The sequence below is a fragment of the Cydia splendana genome, chromosome 15 (genome assembly GCF_910591565.1).
Source record: "Cydia splendana chromosome 15, ilCydSple1.2, whole genome shotgun sequence".
Lineage (NCBI taxonomy): Eukaryota > Metazoa > Arthropoda > Insecta > Lepidoptera > Tortricidae > Cydia > Cydia splendana.
Genome location: NC_085974.1, coordinates 15964326 through 15980086, shown reverse-complemented (window position 1 = coordinate 15980086; position 15761 = coordinate 15964326). Strand labels below are relative to the sequence as shown.

The 15761-nt window shown below is 41.0% G+C and overlaps 2 protein-coding genes across 2 annotated transcripts in view; both read left to right on the top strand.

Annotated features, from left to right (window-relative positions):
• LOC134797338 (insulin receptor substrate 2) overlaps nucleotides 1-15761 on the top strand; it is a 394635-nt gene that overhangs the window by 287679 nt on the left and 91195 nt on the right. The gene's annotated exons all lie outside the window — the stretch shown is intronic.
• Nucleotides 1-15761, top strand: part of LOC134797744 (cyclin-dependent kinase-like 1) — a 29295-nt gene that overhangs the window by 2219 nt on the left and 11315 nt on the right. The window contains exons 2-8 of the mRNA XM_063770103.1: nucleotides 7847-7955; nucleotides 8704-8844; nucleotides 11131-11325; nucleotides 12159-12328; nucleotides 13059-13180; nucleotides 13647-13821; nucleotides 14782-14854. Of these exons, the coding sequence (XP_063626173.1) occupies nucleotides 7878-7955; nucleotides 8704-8844; nucleotides 11131-11325; nucleotides 12159-12328; nucleotides 13059-13180; nucleotides 13647-13821; nucleotides 14782-14854 (954 nt within the window). The 5' untranslated portion in view covers nucleotides 7847-7877. The remainder of the gene's footprint in view (nucleotides 1-7846; nucleotides 7956-8703; nucleotides 8845-11130; nucleotides 11326-12158; nucleotides 12329-13058; nucleotides 13181-13646; nucleotides 13822-14781; nucleotides 14855-15761) is intronic.

Genomic DNA, 15761 nt, shown 5'->3' with positions numbered 1-15761 from the left:
TTCTAATGCTAAACAAAAACGAACTATAGTTATGTAACTTAATAAACTATAGTACCTTAGTAATTAAATTACTACAATATAGTTGGTAGTGGTGGTACTCATTTTATCACCGTCGTTAGCTTCAACCTTCACATTTTCACATTGAATACAATGTCGTTTCGTTTCATTAGTGGTGCTTGACCTCCTGCACATTCTACGGGTCATAAAACACTGCTTTACATTCAAGGGCTTCGTGCTTATCGCAAAACTGCAGCATGATTCATTATGGCTACTTTATTATGTTTAAATTATGTCATGATAGTGATATATATACTATATCGTTATAGTATGCTGGGAATAAAACTAAGAGACCGATGCAGACTCTCAGATATTAGGAAAAAGACCAAAATAGAAGACGTTTCCCAGAGAATCCGAACACTTAAATGGAAGTGGACAGGGCACATGATGCGCTCGCAAAAGGACAAATGGACAAAAGATGTCACAGAATGGTACCCAAGAGGAAAGAAAAGACCGCAATGTAAACCGTACAAAAGATGGGAAGATGACTTTCCTGAAGACTGGAGAAGACTCTCAAAAATGAAAAAACCGCGAGGAATGGCGCCGCCTGGAAGAGGCCTATGTCAAAGACAGCCAGACAAAGCTAAATAAACAGAAAAGAAAAGAGTAGAAACATAAATAAATAAAACATAGATAGACACTTGTATAGTTGTAAAAGAAAATGTAAAAATGTATATGTTAGGAATAAAGGCTATTTCAATTCAATTCAATTCAAATGTCATGATATAGCGCTCATATCTTAGACCATTCAGAGCTATTCACACAAATCTGCAATGTACAATCGCCATCCGATATATAGGAACGGCCAAGGTGCACACAAATATCTGAACAACGCCTTGACAATAGAGGTCTAGGTCTTTTCTCTCGGAAAACGCGCATTTTTGAGTTTTTATATGTTTTCAGAGTGTTTTGTCTCCCAGATATTTAATAATTACATGAAGAAATACTAATGAAACTCAATAAAAGCACATCGTACGGGAAGCAAAGCCGAGCAGCGAGATTGCGTGTCCCTGCCGATTTGCTGCGACATCACGATCGCTAATCAATAGCGGCCGCAGTCGCTTCCACGATTTTTTCTCTAATAAATCAGTTTTGACATTGCATTGTACTGGTAATTTAATGATTCCAAATTTGGATGACGGATTATCTGTTACGAGTACACAAATGATGAAAGATGATGAAAAAAATAAATATAAAGGCTCATATAAAGGCATTCCAAGATTTGTGTTGTGTATCTTTCGAGCTTCTCTTAAAAACTTGGTATATTCCTGTTTGTCCCCTCCAGGCACAGTTGGGAATAGGTGAATATTCATATGAATCTGTCTCGTCTGTCCCCCGCCCCATGTACGACGGCGGTCACGTGGGGCGGGTACAAATGGGAATACACCAAAAACTTTCAAAAAATCGGGAGGTAACCACGATGGACAATCACTGCACCTTATAAAACAAAGTCCCCCGCCACGTCTCTCTGTTTGTGTGTATGTATGTTCCCGATAAACTCAAAAACAACTGAACAGCTTTCATGCGGTTTTCACCTATCAATAGCACGATTCTTGAGGAAGGTTAAGTTTATAATTTGTTAAGGTTTTGTGTAACCCGTGCGAAGCCGGGGTGGGTCGCTAGTCTCTAGATGAAATAATGCAATAAGTTATATAACCACGTTTCCATTGCAAAGATTATTAATTCGGTGGCTGCGTTCTAGCAGTCTAATTTGATTCCTAGTGCATTTTATAGAATACAATTAACCTATATTCCTGGCTTCCGAGCCCGAATGTCGTGCTAATCCTTTATTACCCTGCAGGCTTAGCCTGGGAATGTTTAAGCTATTGAAGGCAGGGAATGAGGAAAAATTATGGCCAAGAGCGAATAGTATTTGCCTGTTGATGTTCGGTAAGCAAAAGTTACAATTACCGAAAAAGTTTTTTTTTACCATTTCTTCAACCAAAAAACGTCACTTGACACTGACAGATCGGTATCGTACCGCTGTGACTTGTTAGAAGTATTGTTTGAATCGGGCCGCTAACCTCTAAATTGTCAGCAAATGAGCAAATACATTACCTGGACTTGAACTGTTACTATGAGTAGGTGTTAGCTCTAAATATCCCTGAGTTCACAGATTTCATTGAGTGGTTTTTTTCATAAGGTATGTTATCGTAAATAGTTTTTTTTTTATTTAAGTATATTTATTATAAACAATTAGGTGCTTTTCCTGTTTGGATCTTCTTTGTCGTCACACTCTTGTCAGACTGGTCATGGTCGTCATATCAGGACCGGTGGCAAGCTTCACAATCTGTCACCATTCTTCCCGTACATTCATGTACAATAAGGTTATCAAATAGTAATAAATAAGTAGGTACACCTATATACATAAAAATATTTTTGCTAAAAGGTACGACTTGAAATGTTTCAATTCTAAAGTCTTAAAGCGACAATTGCAATGGTGGTAACCATTATTACATGTATTGCGGAACCCTAGACTGCACAAATTAGGAATACCGTGCTCGTGATGCGTGTCTCCTACCGACTTTAGCATTATTGGACTGGTTATAACTCCGCAATTTTTTATATACCTATACCTACTTCCTTTCCGCTCCTGCGATAAATTACGAATGCAACGGAAAGTTTATGTTTTGCTGTGCTTTTGCTATCATTATTTTGGCAGGCGCTTTTATTTTTGTATTGCGAATCGAATAGTAAATAGATTTTCGTTTCGCTGTTATGAAATCTTCATAATCATGGGAAAAATATATCATTACAATATGATTACTACGACTAGATTGCCAGGAAATGCATGTGTCTTTGTCATTTTTGTAGTTGCAGTTCATTTATTTACGTAATACGGGCAAGCACTGTCATATATGAGATGAATACATGATATTACTGAGGACTGTTACCTAAAATAATTCTACAAAGACTTGAATTATTTAAGCAATTTGACTATCACGTCAAAACGCTTAACTTCCAATGACCGTATTAATAAACAATGGCATAACCTATGACATGTCCGTTTGGCATTGACCGTTCCCCATTAGCGTCACGAAACGTGGGGGCAGCTAAAAATGTACCATTTTGAGCCTAATATCCTCGGCATTAGTTCCAAAACGTGTAGATATTATTGGTCTGTCCAATGTCACGTAAAAATAATCAAGGGACAGACCGATTTGGCAATTTGTTATGTATGGAGACATTGAACAATGAGTTTGGCGTGCTGCCTTCGATCGATTTGATTGCTTTGTCAACTTTGAGTAGGTTTCATGTCAAATTGGAAGACCTGACATTTATGACAATTATGACTTGTTTTTAGAGGCACTGGAATAATAATAGGAGTTTGCATTGTTAGTTACTGAGGACTAAAAGGTAATGTGTGTCAAGGATTTGTTTCAAGTATAGGTATGTAATTGAACAATATGACGACTTGGACGCATTCTACCCAAAATGACGGTAAACGAGAAGAGAAACTTTGGCCAGCAGTGAGAAACTAAAGTAGGCAAATTAAATAAACTGCCTAGGAATATACGTACCATTGCTGGGCACACGTCATGAGTCCCCACGCAGGCAAATGTGGGTTGAGGTCTACCCATACACATTTGAACTATCATGTCCTTCCCAAGGCCTTAACTTATCTCTATACCAATTTCATCTCAATCACTGAGGCGGTTTAACCGTGAAGAGGTAACAAACAGATAGACAGACAGGCTTACTTTCACATGTAATTATACATATATATACCTAGGGAATAGGGATAGATAAGTCACTGTTTGCTATTAGGCAAACACACCGACTCTAAATTAAAGGAATAATTTTGGTTTGGAGTACCTTCGAAAACTTTTTTTAAACTCGAGACCAAAGCTTTTAACTTTACAAATTACTTGCACCAATCTGAAGTCGATACCTGGCACATTCGACTTTTCAAACATCATCATCATCATCATCATCATCTCAGCCATAAGACGTCCACTGCTGAGCAAAGGCCTCCCCCTTGGACCTCCATTCGTACCGATTGTTTAAACATACTTAAAGTAATTTAAATTACACCTCTTCAAATCACAAAGCGTTTCATGCCTGAAATGAAACTAAATGACAGAGTTCTGCCTCTGAATAATTGAGTACTGTGGGCGAATGCAGCCTGGATTGCGGGTGTGTAATTAGTGTAATTACATTTAGTCGATGGATCACAGTGGACAGGGCGACAGTAAAGGCACAGACCATTCCATTCACATCAGCTGCCGTAATACGTTGTCGTCATTATGGCAGCTGGCCGCGTAGCCAACATGCCAATCGTAGCGACCGAAACGGAACTGTTATTGTTGCACTAACATGGAAGATTGATAGAGAGACACAAAGCGTTTCGTTGTCGTAGCGCAAGCGATTGTCACCTCGGCTAGGCCGGCTAAAATTAAAGTCATAATCGTCAACTGAGAGTCGTCCATTATAATGTTGAACAAAGGCCTGAGACAAGCATTTTTACAACAATCTGAAGTAAGTGAAGTTTACCATCGGTCTAACTAACTCTGATTGTCAAAAGTTGACGTTTGACAATTCAGTGACCGATCTGTTTTGGATGTCAAACTAAGGGGCACGTTTTATTCTTAGACTTTACCCCTCTATTACTATCAATTCTCCTTACTTTAGCCGACCGATCTACTCTACTGCCCCTCGCGGTCTGTGTCAAACTGTCAACATACCAACCCGCCTCGCACCTGGTTGTGCCGCGATTCATCCCACATTAATATTCTATGTAACAGAACGAGTCAGTCCGCGGATATCATGTATACCGTATACTTATTCGTTCAGTCGTAATTTCTGAACCGGGACTGTATATTATTATATGTTATACTTAGGGCATGGCATACTGAAAATTCCTGGACTGGCCACTTAGAAAAAATAAGTCGTTTCATATATCAGAATCCAGAAACTTTCAGTATGGCCTACGTATATGTAATATGGGGTAGACCTAAGTTTACATGCGCCGACTAGAGGGTAGTTAAACATTTAAACATTTCTGTATGTCAGCATGTCAGTTCTGAATTACACACGATTGAGCTAGCTCGGTGTTTCATTGCTGCTCCTGGATATACCTGAAGGCCCCTTCTAGTTACATACATAATAATATATACTTCAGTTATATTTCAGGAATATTCACTGTTATTGTCCACTTTACAAAATTTCATAGGTAACAACCTAGCTAAATCCCCTTTTTACATGTAGGTACGTATACGTAGGTAGTTGTGTAAAATTACAAAACCGCAATAAATTACTTGACTTTGGCAACTGTCGTTGTTTAATCTTCATCAAAAATTAATTATAAGTTGTCCCGATTAAAAAAACATCTATTCTTACTTACTTATAGTATGAATTATCTCAGGTGATTTTTTCGGGCTCGGGGCCTAATCTGTTAAACAAAAGGTATTGTTTACTTTATGCAGTTGTTACACTCCTTACTGCTAGTAGCCCCGGCATAAGTAAAGGGAACAATCCCGTTTAAAAAGCAAACCCATTTTAATTATATGGTTCAAATACTTCAAATTCACTAAACAGCCCATTCGGAGATAACACGTTTTGTTATTTCCAAAGCCAAGACCACCTTGATTGTTCTCTGAATCAGCTGTCACATGAATTTGAACCTTAAGACTATCATGATAGATGCTTTTTAACCTCTAGCCGCCCATACATCAAACGTCAAACCTTGCCAAGCAAAATGAAATTTTATTTTGTCAACACAAAGTTCAAATTAGAATGGAACAGGAGACCTTTTTATAGGTCTCTGGGCGGCTAGAGGTTAAACGACATTGGTTGCTTTGGCACGTGCTGAAGACCGCTCTTGAAAGAAACAAAGGCTTTTGTTTAACGGATTAGGGCCCGAGCCCGAAAAAATATATCTGGGATAATTCATACTATACCTACTTAGTTTGGCGCGATGACCCAAAATGAGTCTTGGCCTCCAACACAAGAGCACGCCATGTTACTTGGTCCTGCGCGGATACTTAAAAAAAACCGGACAAGTGCGAGTCGGACTCGCCCACCGAGGGTTCCGTACTTTTTAGTATTTTTTGTTATAGCGGCAACAGAAATACATCATCTGTGAAAATTTCAACTGTCTAGAGAGAGATACAGCCTGGTGACAGACGGACGGACGGACGGACAGCGGAGTCTTAGTAATAGGGTCCCGTTTTACCCTTTGGGTACGGAACCCTAAAAATGAGTCTACTAAACTTATGTAGGTACCTACAGGTACCTATGCCGTAAGGTACCGTGCCAAGAGAGCAAGTTAAGTTCATTTAATTGTTTACTAAATGTAGGTACAAAACCATTTGGAGTAGGTACCTATACGTTTATTAATATGTACAGTCGAAAGTTTTAATTTATGACCCATTTCATACCTTGTCACGGTGACAATAGTATGAGGTCTCTAGCGACTTTCATATTGATTCTCACTGTTACAAGGTACGAAATGGGTCATATATTAATATGTACTTTCGACCGTACAAGTCAAAAACTTATTTACTTACTCACAAAAATAGATCAAATAGCTTAACTGTCGAAATTCCATGGACATCAAGGACAGTTAAACATAACTAGGCTAAACGTGACTGCGCTTGATATTGATAAATGGTCGAACTAATGCGTGACGTAAGTTAAGTGATTAGGTCATGGTATAATAATATACTCCGCCTGGTACTCCATTCCCGTCTTTTCTAGGTCACCTAACTGACACGGGCTTACGTCATCATGCGACAGCGCTATATGATAATATGCGATAGCGCTATATATAGCGGCCATGTCGTTGTGACGTAGCCCCGTGTCACTCTGGGAATGGAAGACCATGTTTTATTAGACTATGGATTAGGTGAACTTTTCAAGTACAGTCAACATCATGTACATATAGATAGTGACGTCTAATGTGGACAAATATATCTTTAAAGCCGTAACACACGGGCGTACAGGACCTCGACCATGGTCCGCTCCAAACATCTCTTTTTCGCTCTCATTTATTTTATAGCTACAGTAGCGGCAAATAATTTATCATATTTTTTCAGAATTTATTTAATAATTTCTGAAAAACGGCTATAGCGATTGGTGAGATGAATTTACAATATTCGATCGACAATTCGGTCTAACTAGATTCCATTTTTAAAATAAGTACCTAGTTTGTTCTAGTATTATACTAACTTAAAAAAAACATATGACAAATGCTATTTAAGGGACTCGGAATCAATTACCATTTGCTATCCTTGAGTGACAATGTTGAACAATTGTCGGGTTTCAATGAACGCTTTCAAGAATTGCGGAAAAGACTCAAGGTTGGGTCAAAATGAATGAAAAGTGTATTTAGGAGGTCGTAAATATGGCCAATGGTCTAGTGACCTAGATCTCTACATGGTGGAGCATTTCTAGAGATTGAGCTGAAAGGATAGTGTTATCTAAGTGATCTACAATCGAGTTATTATAATCGTAAAGCTGGATTAAAAAGTAAAAGAAAATAATTAAAATGAAATATTTTTATATCAGTGACAACCCTACAAAGTTATTTACATTTTCATTTGACACAATCATGTCATGTTATTAATAGGATCTTCTTGCTAGGGTTGAAACATACAGATTTTTGCACTAATGATTAACAAAAACTGTATCTCAAAAACGGTATCAGATATATTACCGTGATTAAATAAAGTGAAAAATAAAGTACGTACTAGCCTTAACAATTCCCCGTTTGCATAAAAGTCCCTCCTTCTGTTCCACCCAATATAAATAAATAAAAAATGATTTTGACAGATAAAACCGTTTTCAGATTCATCAAGTAGCAGCTAAAATGGCCGGCCATGAGGAGCAAGATGCGCCGTTTGTCACCCTCCACCCCTAGCAGCCGGGCCATGGACAAGTATGAGCAGCTAGCTGTCGTGAGTACTATTCATCAAGTAGCAGCTAAAATAGTCGGCCATGAGCAGTATGCGCTGTTTGTATCCCTCCACCCCTAGCAGCCGGGCCATGGACAAGTATGAGCAGCTAGCTGTGGTGAGTACTGTTCAAGTAGCAGCTATTAAAATGCCCGGCCAAGAGCATCATGCGCTGCTTGCCCCCTCCACCCGCGGCTGCTAGAGTCGAATTTATCAAGTAGTGGAATTTATCAGTACTGCTAGTTGACAATAGATGTCGCGACGAATGAAAAGTCTGATGCTCAACAATTTTCAGCTAATATTATAACCGAAATAACCGGAACTCTATTTTCAACCCCTTCTGCTTGTACTATTAGTTGTAAATTATTTTAGCAGTACATTTTTCGTCAGTAGCGTCACTTGTGACATCTGGCGTCAAGTAGCGGTACTGATAAATCCACTACTTGACGCTAGATGTCGACTACGAAATAAATCGCGTTTTGATAAGAAAACTGATGTATGGATATAGAGTTACCACTCTTTCCTTACTTATATTTCCTATGGTACAATGAGGGTTTCCGCGATCGAGTTTTTCACTAGATGACAGCACCGTGGCGAGAGGTCTAGCTGTCATAATCCACCAATCATGTTTAACCATTTTTTTTTATTGGTGGATTATGACAGCAGCTGTCAAAAAGACCTCTCGTCACGGTCCTGCCATCTAGTGAAAATCTCGATCGCGGAAACCCTCATTTAAAATACTGATCCCCAGGTCGGCGAAGGCTCGTACGGCGTGGTGCTGAAGTGCCGCCGCCGCGACACAGGGCAGCTCGTCGCCATCAAAAAGTTTCTGGAAACGGAGGACGACGCCGCCGTCCGAAAGATGGCGCTGCGAGAGATACGGATGCTCAAGGTATTACCAATGTGAACTGAATTGCACAGTGATAAGTATTGCATGCTGAAGTTGTTACAGCACAGGGCATGCAGTTCCGTGATAATGTCTACCAACACTCAGTGAAGCGTGTTATTACGGCGTGCTGAAGAGTGGAAGATGGCGCTGCGAGAGATACGGATGCTCAAGGTATTACCAAAGTGAACTTTATTGCACAGTGATAAGGGCTAGTATGGCATGCTGAAGATGTTACAACACAGAGCAGCTCGTCGCCATCAAGAAGTTTCTGGAAACGGAAGACGATTCCGCCGTCCGCAAGATGGTGCTGCGAGAGATACGGATGCTCAAGGTATTACCAATGTGAACCTTATTACTCCGTGATAATGCCTACCAACAGTCAGTGAAGCATTTTATTACGGCGTGCTGAAGAGTGGAAGATGGCGCTGCGAGAGATACGGATGCTCAAGGTATTACCAATGTGAACCTTATTACTCCGTGATAATGCCTACCAACAGTCAGTGAAGCATTTTATTACGGCGTGCTGAAGAGTAGAAGATGGCGCTGCGAGAGAAACGGATGCTCAAGGTATTACCAATGTGAACCTTATTACTCCGTGATAATGTCTACCAACAGTCAGTAAAGCGTGTTATTACGGCGTGCTGAAGAGTAGAAGATGGCACTGCGAGATATACGGATGCTCAAGGTATTACCAATGTGAACCTTATTACTCCGTGATAATGCCTACCAACAGTCAGTGAAGCATTTTATTACGGCGTGCTGAAGAGTAGAAGATGGCGCTGCGAGAGATACGGATGCTCAAGTTATTACCAATGTGAACCTTATTACTCCGTGATAATGTCTACTAACAGTCAGTAAAGCGTGTTATTACGGCGTGCTGAAGAGTGGAAGATGGCGCTGCGAGAGGTACGGATGCTCAAGGTATTACTGAAGTGAACTTATTATTGTACAGTGATAATGTCTACCAACAGTCAGTGAAGCATTTTATTACGGCGTGCTGAAGAGTAGAAGATGGCGCTGCGAGAGAAACGGATGCTCAAGGTATTACCAATGTGAACCTTATTACTCCGTGATAATGTCTACCAACAGTCAGTAAAGCGTGTTATTACGGCGTGCTGAAGAGTAGAAGATGGCACTGCGAGAGATACGGATGCTCAAGGTATTACCAATGTGAACCTTATTACTCCGTGATAATGCCTACCAACAGTCAGTGAAGCATTTTATTACGGCGTGCTGAAGAGTAGAAGATGGCGCTGCGAGAGATACGGATGCTCAAGTTATTACCAATGTGAACCTTATTACTCCGTGATAATGTCTACTAACAGTCTGTAAAGCATGTTATTACGGCTTGCTGAAGAGTGGAAGATGGCGCTGCGAGAGATACGGATACTCAAGGTATTATATGGCATGCTCGCGCGAATTAAAACTAAATGTCACATTGATATATCAAAACGCACGTTCGAATTGGCCTCTTAAAGGTATTTATCAGTAGGTACATAAGCATCCTCGATTAGGGTAAATTTCTCAAAAAAATCTGATATCCATAACTTTTACACTAGAAATAGTAAGGTTACAAAATTAACCTACCTTAAAAATGTTTACACAATCAAACAAAAACAACATCACGTTAACTTTCTAGGTTCTACTACGATTAGCTCAGAAACGACGAGTCATGGCCTTAGTCCCCATTAGGTTAGGTTATTACGTCAACCATACTATAAGACCTATATTTTCTAGGGCACAGAAATGAGCAAACTTCAAATCATATCAAACACAATTACCCCTGAAAGTTGTATAGTGCCTACGGTGCGATTTTCGATGCGATTTCGTCGCAAGGCATTGATGTAGATACTTTAATACAATAGAATGTTCAAGGTTCTAGGTTTTAGAAATGAGTAAAGTTTTTCCGATACTAAAGTCATAATATCAGTGACTCAGCAATACGTTCAAAATCACTGTATTCACTTATTTTGTTCGCATACCTACATATTTTCCATTGATTGGTGTGTTTTAATGTATATAGTAAGTAAAAACTGTCAACCGGGACATATTTCATGCTAAAAGGGGGGGTTGCGTGAGTTGCGTCAGAGGGAAGCGATGGGACACTGGTGTGCGTAAAGCACCATGCTCAAAGGTACGAGTTTCATACTACATTCTACTGGCTATAATTTGTTGTTCAAAAAACAATTTGAACGAATCACACGTCTAATCCGCGGCATTATATGGCAGGACAGCTGAACGGGAAAAAACTATAATCAGGTTTTCAAACATTGTACTTGTTCATTCCAGAAACTTCGCCACGAGCACCTAGTGAACATGATTGAGGTGTTCCGTCGCAAGCGGCGGTTCTACCTCGTCTTCGAATACCTGGACCACACCCTCCTGGATGAGCTAGAGGCATCCCCTGGAGGCTTAGGAGAAGATACCGCTAAGAGGCACATCTACCAGCTGTTGAAGGGAATCGACTTCTGCCATCAGAATTCTGTAAGTACAGTCAACTTATTTTCTACTACTTATTTATTTATTTATTTATATAGCCCTTTATTCTGAACATGATTGTTGGTTTTTAGTTTTGAATGTTTATATGAAGTCTCTTGGTTCAGTGTGCCTGTCGGCAAAGGCCTCCTCCAACTCCTTCCAGTATTTCCTCTCTCTTGCCACCCTTGTCCAGAGTGGTCCCACTGTGAGTATAATTTCGTCTTCCCATCGTGTTAATTGAGGGCCTTGCGATCTTGATCCATCTGTAGGGTGCCACATGAGAATTCTTTGGCTCCACTTCTCTGTTTTGCATCTTATAGTGTGGTACTACTTATTAGGTACTTCTGTAATAAATAGATAGGTATCTACTTGGTGATAAGAAGAAAGACTTTACTTATGATTTGTAATTTAATTGTGTAACAATACAGGGTGAAATTTCAACCACCGTTAAAACTATCAGCCGGAATGTATGGAACAGCCAAATTTTTTTTCGCGATTTCGGCATTAGTCCCATTATAAAAGTTGTTCGGTATGACCTAAAAAGTCACTGCAGAGTATTAACGGTAGTTAATATTTCACCCTGAAGTAGGTATACAAAGCTGGTTTTGGCTAAGTTAGAGCTTGTATCAAGCAAATCACTCATTAATAGAGTTAATCTAGTGACAACCTTGTGACTTGGTTGTGGTTATCGAGGTGGAAATAACTTTTGGTCTTCCACATCTAAAATTTCACTTTCCTTTCGAGCTTCTAAACTGGAAAATGTACAACTACCCTAAAAATAAGACATAAGGAACGGAAAATAGTTATAATTTCCTGTAAAATATTAATTCTTCTAACAGATCATCCACCGTGATGTGAAGCCAGAGAACGTCCTAGTGTCCAAAACAGGCATCGTGAAGCTGTGCGATTTGGGCTTCGCCAGGGCTCTAGCGGCGCCAGGCGAGCCCTACACGGAGTACGTGGCCACACGGTGGTATAGGGCGCCGGAGTTACTGGTAGCAGAGCACAGGTAGGTTATATTAGGCCATCCATTGAGGCATTATCCCCCATCATTATTATCGAAATTCCGCAAAGACAGTCGCCATCAGATATATCGGAGCGGCCAAGGTGCTCACAAACATCTGAACACGCCTCTATTGTCAAGGCGTTAGAGTGCGTGTTCAGATTTCGTGAACACCTTGGCCGCTCCGATATATTATTATCTGATGGCAACTGGACCTCACCCAATCCTTGCGATCTGGATCGTTGGAACTTGTTAGACGACTTCTCTTGCTGAAGAAACTTCTGTCTTCAATCATCGTGAAACTGTGCAATTTGGGTTTCGCCAGGGCTCTGACGGCGCGAGGCGAGCCCTATACGGAGTATGTGGCGACATGGTGGTATAGGGCGCCGGAGCTACTGGTATAACTCGCAGGACACGGGTACCTTATACATGGAGCAACAATCAATATTACACTTATACGCACTAGAAGGTTGAGGTCTCTCGGGTGTAAGAGAACTTATGGGCCCAGCAGTGGGATGAATGTAGACTAAGAATGATTAGGTATTCGATTTTAATCATCATCATCATCAGCCCGTTTCAGTCCACTGCTGGACATAGGCCTCTCCCAAGGTACGCCACGTGAGCCGGTCTGCCGCTTTATGCATCCAGTCTGTCCAGGCTGCCGGCCTTCCTGTGCAAGTCATCCCGCCATCTGCCCAGAGGGCGATTCGATTTTAATACTGTGCCATGTTGTCAGGTACGGCCCCGAAGTGGATATTTGGGCAATCGGCTGCATGTTCGCTGAAATGTTGACCGGCGACCCGCTGTTCCCTGGCGATTCTGACATCGACCAGCTCGCACTCATCATCAAGACTGTCGGTGAGTTTTAATATTAGGAACCTTCACATCAGCTTTGATTTTCACGTAGGGGTTAATGCATTTACGCATCTTACCCCCGGGCTGGGGAAGTCCATTGAGGGGTGGTATGTGGGACTCGCTCCTCCCGTATTATCCTCTGCTAGCCAGAGGAAGGGAAGGAGAATACCCACTAACACCCCCTGCGGCGTCACCCTCTTTGCTGTTAGGGGAGCGTCATGGGATCGCTTGCGGCATTCTATCCGCGATGCCCCCCGAAACCTTCACATAAGCTAGACCAGAAACTCTGGCTCCGGTATAATCTGCCCAAAGGGAAGTTAATCATTTCAATATATTTATTTCAGACTGCATAGGTCCATAAAATTGTTAGTTCAGTACACATACATCAAAATAATGTAAGCACCGTATTTGAATTACTTTTGTACAAAGATCATCAAAAATAGCTTTATTATTTTTGAAACATTTCCAGGCAAGCTACCCCCGCGCCACCAGCAAGTAGTAGCTCGTCTGTCCGGCGGCGCCGCGCTGACGGCCGGCCCTCGCGGCTCTCTGCCCGGGACTGGGCACGCCAAGGACTTACTAGCGGCATGTTTGAGGACGGAGCCCCGCGCGAGGCCTTCTGCCGGCGCGCTGCTTAGGCATAAGTGAGTCGTCTTGGTGAACTAGGCTCTCTGTCCGGGACGGAACATGCCAAACCCTTCTAGCGGCTTGTCTGATTGTGGAGACAGATAAGATAAAAAATAGTTTATTCAAGTAGGCATATTACAATGCGCTTATGAACGTCAAATAAAGCTATACCGGCTCCAACCGTACACCACTGCCTCGAGAAGATTTAAATCCCCCCTCAATTGGCGGAGGTCCCGGTCCCGTATTGGGATACATACGGGACCGGCAACAAACTCGGCGGGACACATCTTTTCAAAACATTATTACATCTTATATAATTAACATGCATTACAAGTAAATAAGAAAAATACAATTTAAATTACTATAGAATTCATGCAATTATACTCAGTAAGTATATAACTTTATAGAAATATGATAAAAAAAAAACATATATGTACATGAAATCATACAAATACGTAGCTCTTTCAGAAAACATATCAAATTCTTACAAAAGGAAAAGAAAATAACATAAGCGAGGCCCTCTACCGGCGCGCTGCTTAGGTATAAGTGAGTAGCTTGTATATTGATGCTGGTCTGTGACTTCTGTGAGGTTCTTAATCGAGACCAGGCGTGCCAAGAGTCCTCTAGCGGGTTATTTAAAAACAGAACGAAGCGAGGCCCGATACCGGCGCGCTGCTGCGGCATAATTGAGTAGCTATTATGTTGATACTGGCCTGTGAGGCTTTATCCGGCACGAGACATGTCAAGGAACTTTAAGCGGCCCGCCAAACGCGAGGCCCTCTGCCAGTATGCTGCTAAGACATAACTTTCTAGAGTTATCTTCTGTGTTAAAGTATATAATAGACCCAATGTAACACGGTTGTTTTATAAGGATGGATATAGGCGAGACGGGGTAACCTCACGATCCACGTTAGGCTTAAAATACTATTTAGTTTTGTTTCTAAACATTATGATTTATTTTATAAGTATTATTTCAGATACTTCACTCATGATGGCTTCGTGGATGTCTTCAACGCAGAACTAAGGAATAAACTAGGAAAGGAACTACAGGTAGTTTGTAATTTGTATATTACATCTGGCTCCAATTTCACCACGGTGACAGGTGCGACAATTGTAAAACATCACTGTTACGGACGTCACAGGCATCCATGGGCTACGGTTACCGCTTACCATCGGGCGGGCCGTATTCCTGTTTGCCACCATCATTGTTTAATTTAAAAAAACTTTATTATATCGGAAAAAAACTGATATTTCTCTTGCTACGTTTATGACAATTGTCACAAGAAACACTACAATTGTCACGAAATTCCGACATATCACTAACTAGCTGTGCCCGCGGCTCCGCCCGCGTGGAATTCGGTCTGTGTCAGTAAGCGGCTAATTTCTAATCCTAATTTCTCTCCCTTTCCCCTGGAGGCGGAACTTGAAGTAAAGTTGACAGATGGATATGCTAGAGGACTGCAGTCCAGATAAAATATTTTACAATTAGGTACCACTAAATAAAACTACACTCCAAAATCAATAGTTTTTTTCGGCCTTATTCAAATTTTACACGTGATTTAAACGATAGAGTAGTAGATGTATATCGGACGATACAGTAAGGTATACGCGCGCGAGCGAAAGCGAAGCCAGGCAGGCGCCTGGCTAGATCGCCACTCACCGTGGTCTTCTTCAGACTCCTGAGGAAGACCACGTGCCCCTTGTTACCTCAATGCGTTGCGAGACTTTCGCGAATGATTGGATTTTTTTTGGAAGGCATGGTAAAGCGTATTAAATGCGAGTCTCAAATCGTTTGAGTCCGCAAACGACCAGTGCCGGATTAAGATATTTTGATGCCCTAATCATTTCTATCAAGGGTCATCAAGTTTACATTGAATTTTTTTGGTAAGTTGAGTGACGTTCATTGCCGCACTACAGCTGAGAATGGAAATTAGTCACATCATTTTATCACGAAAAT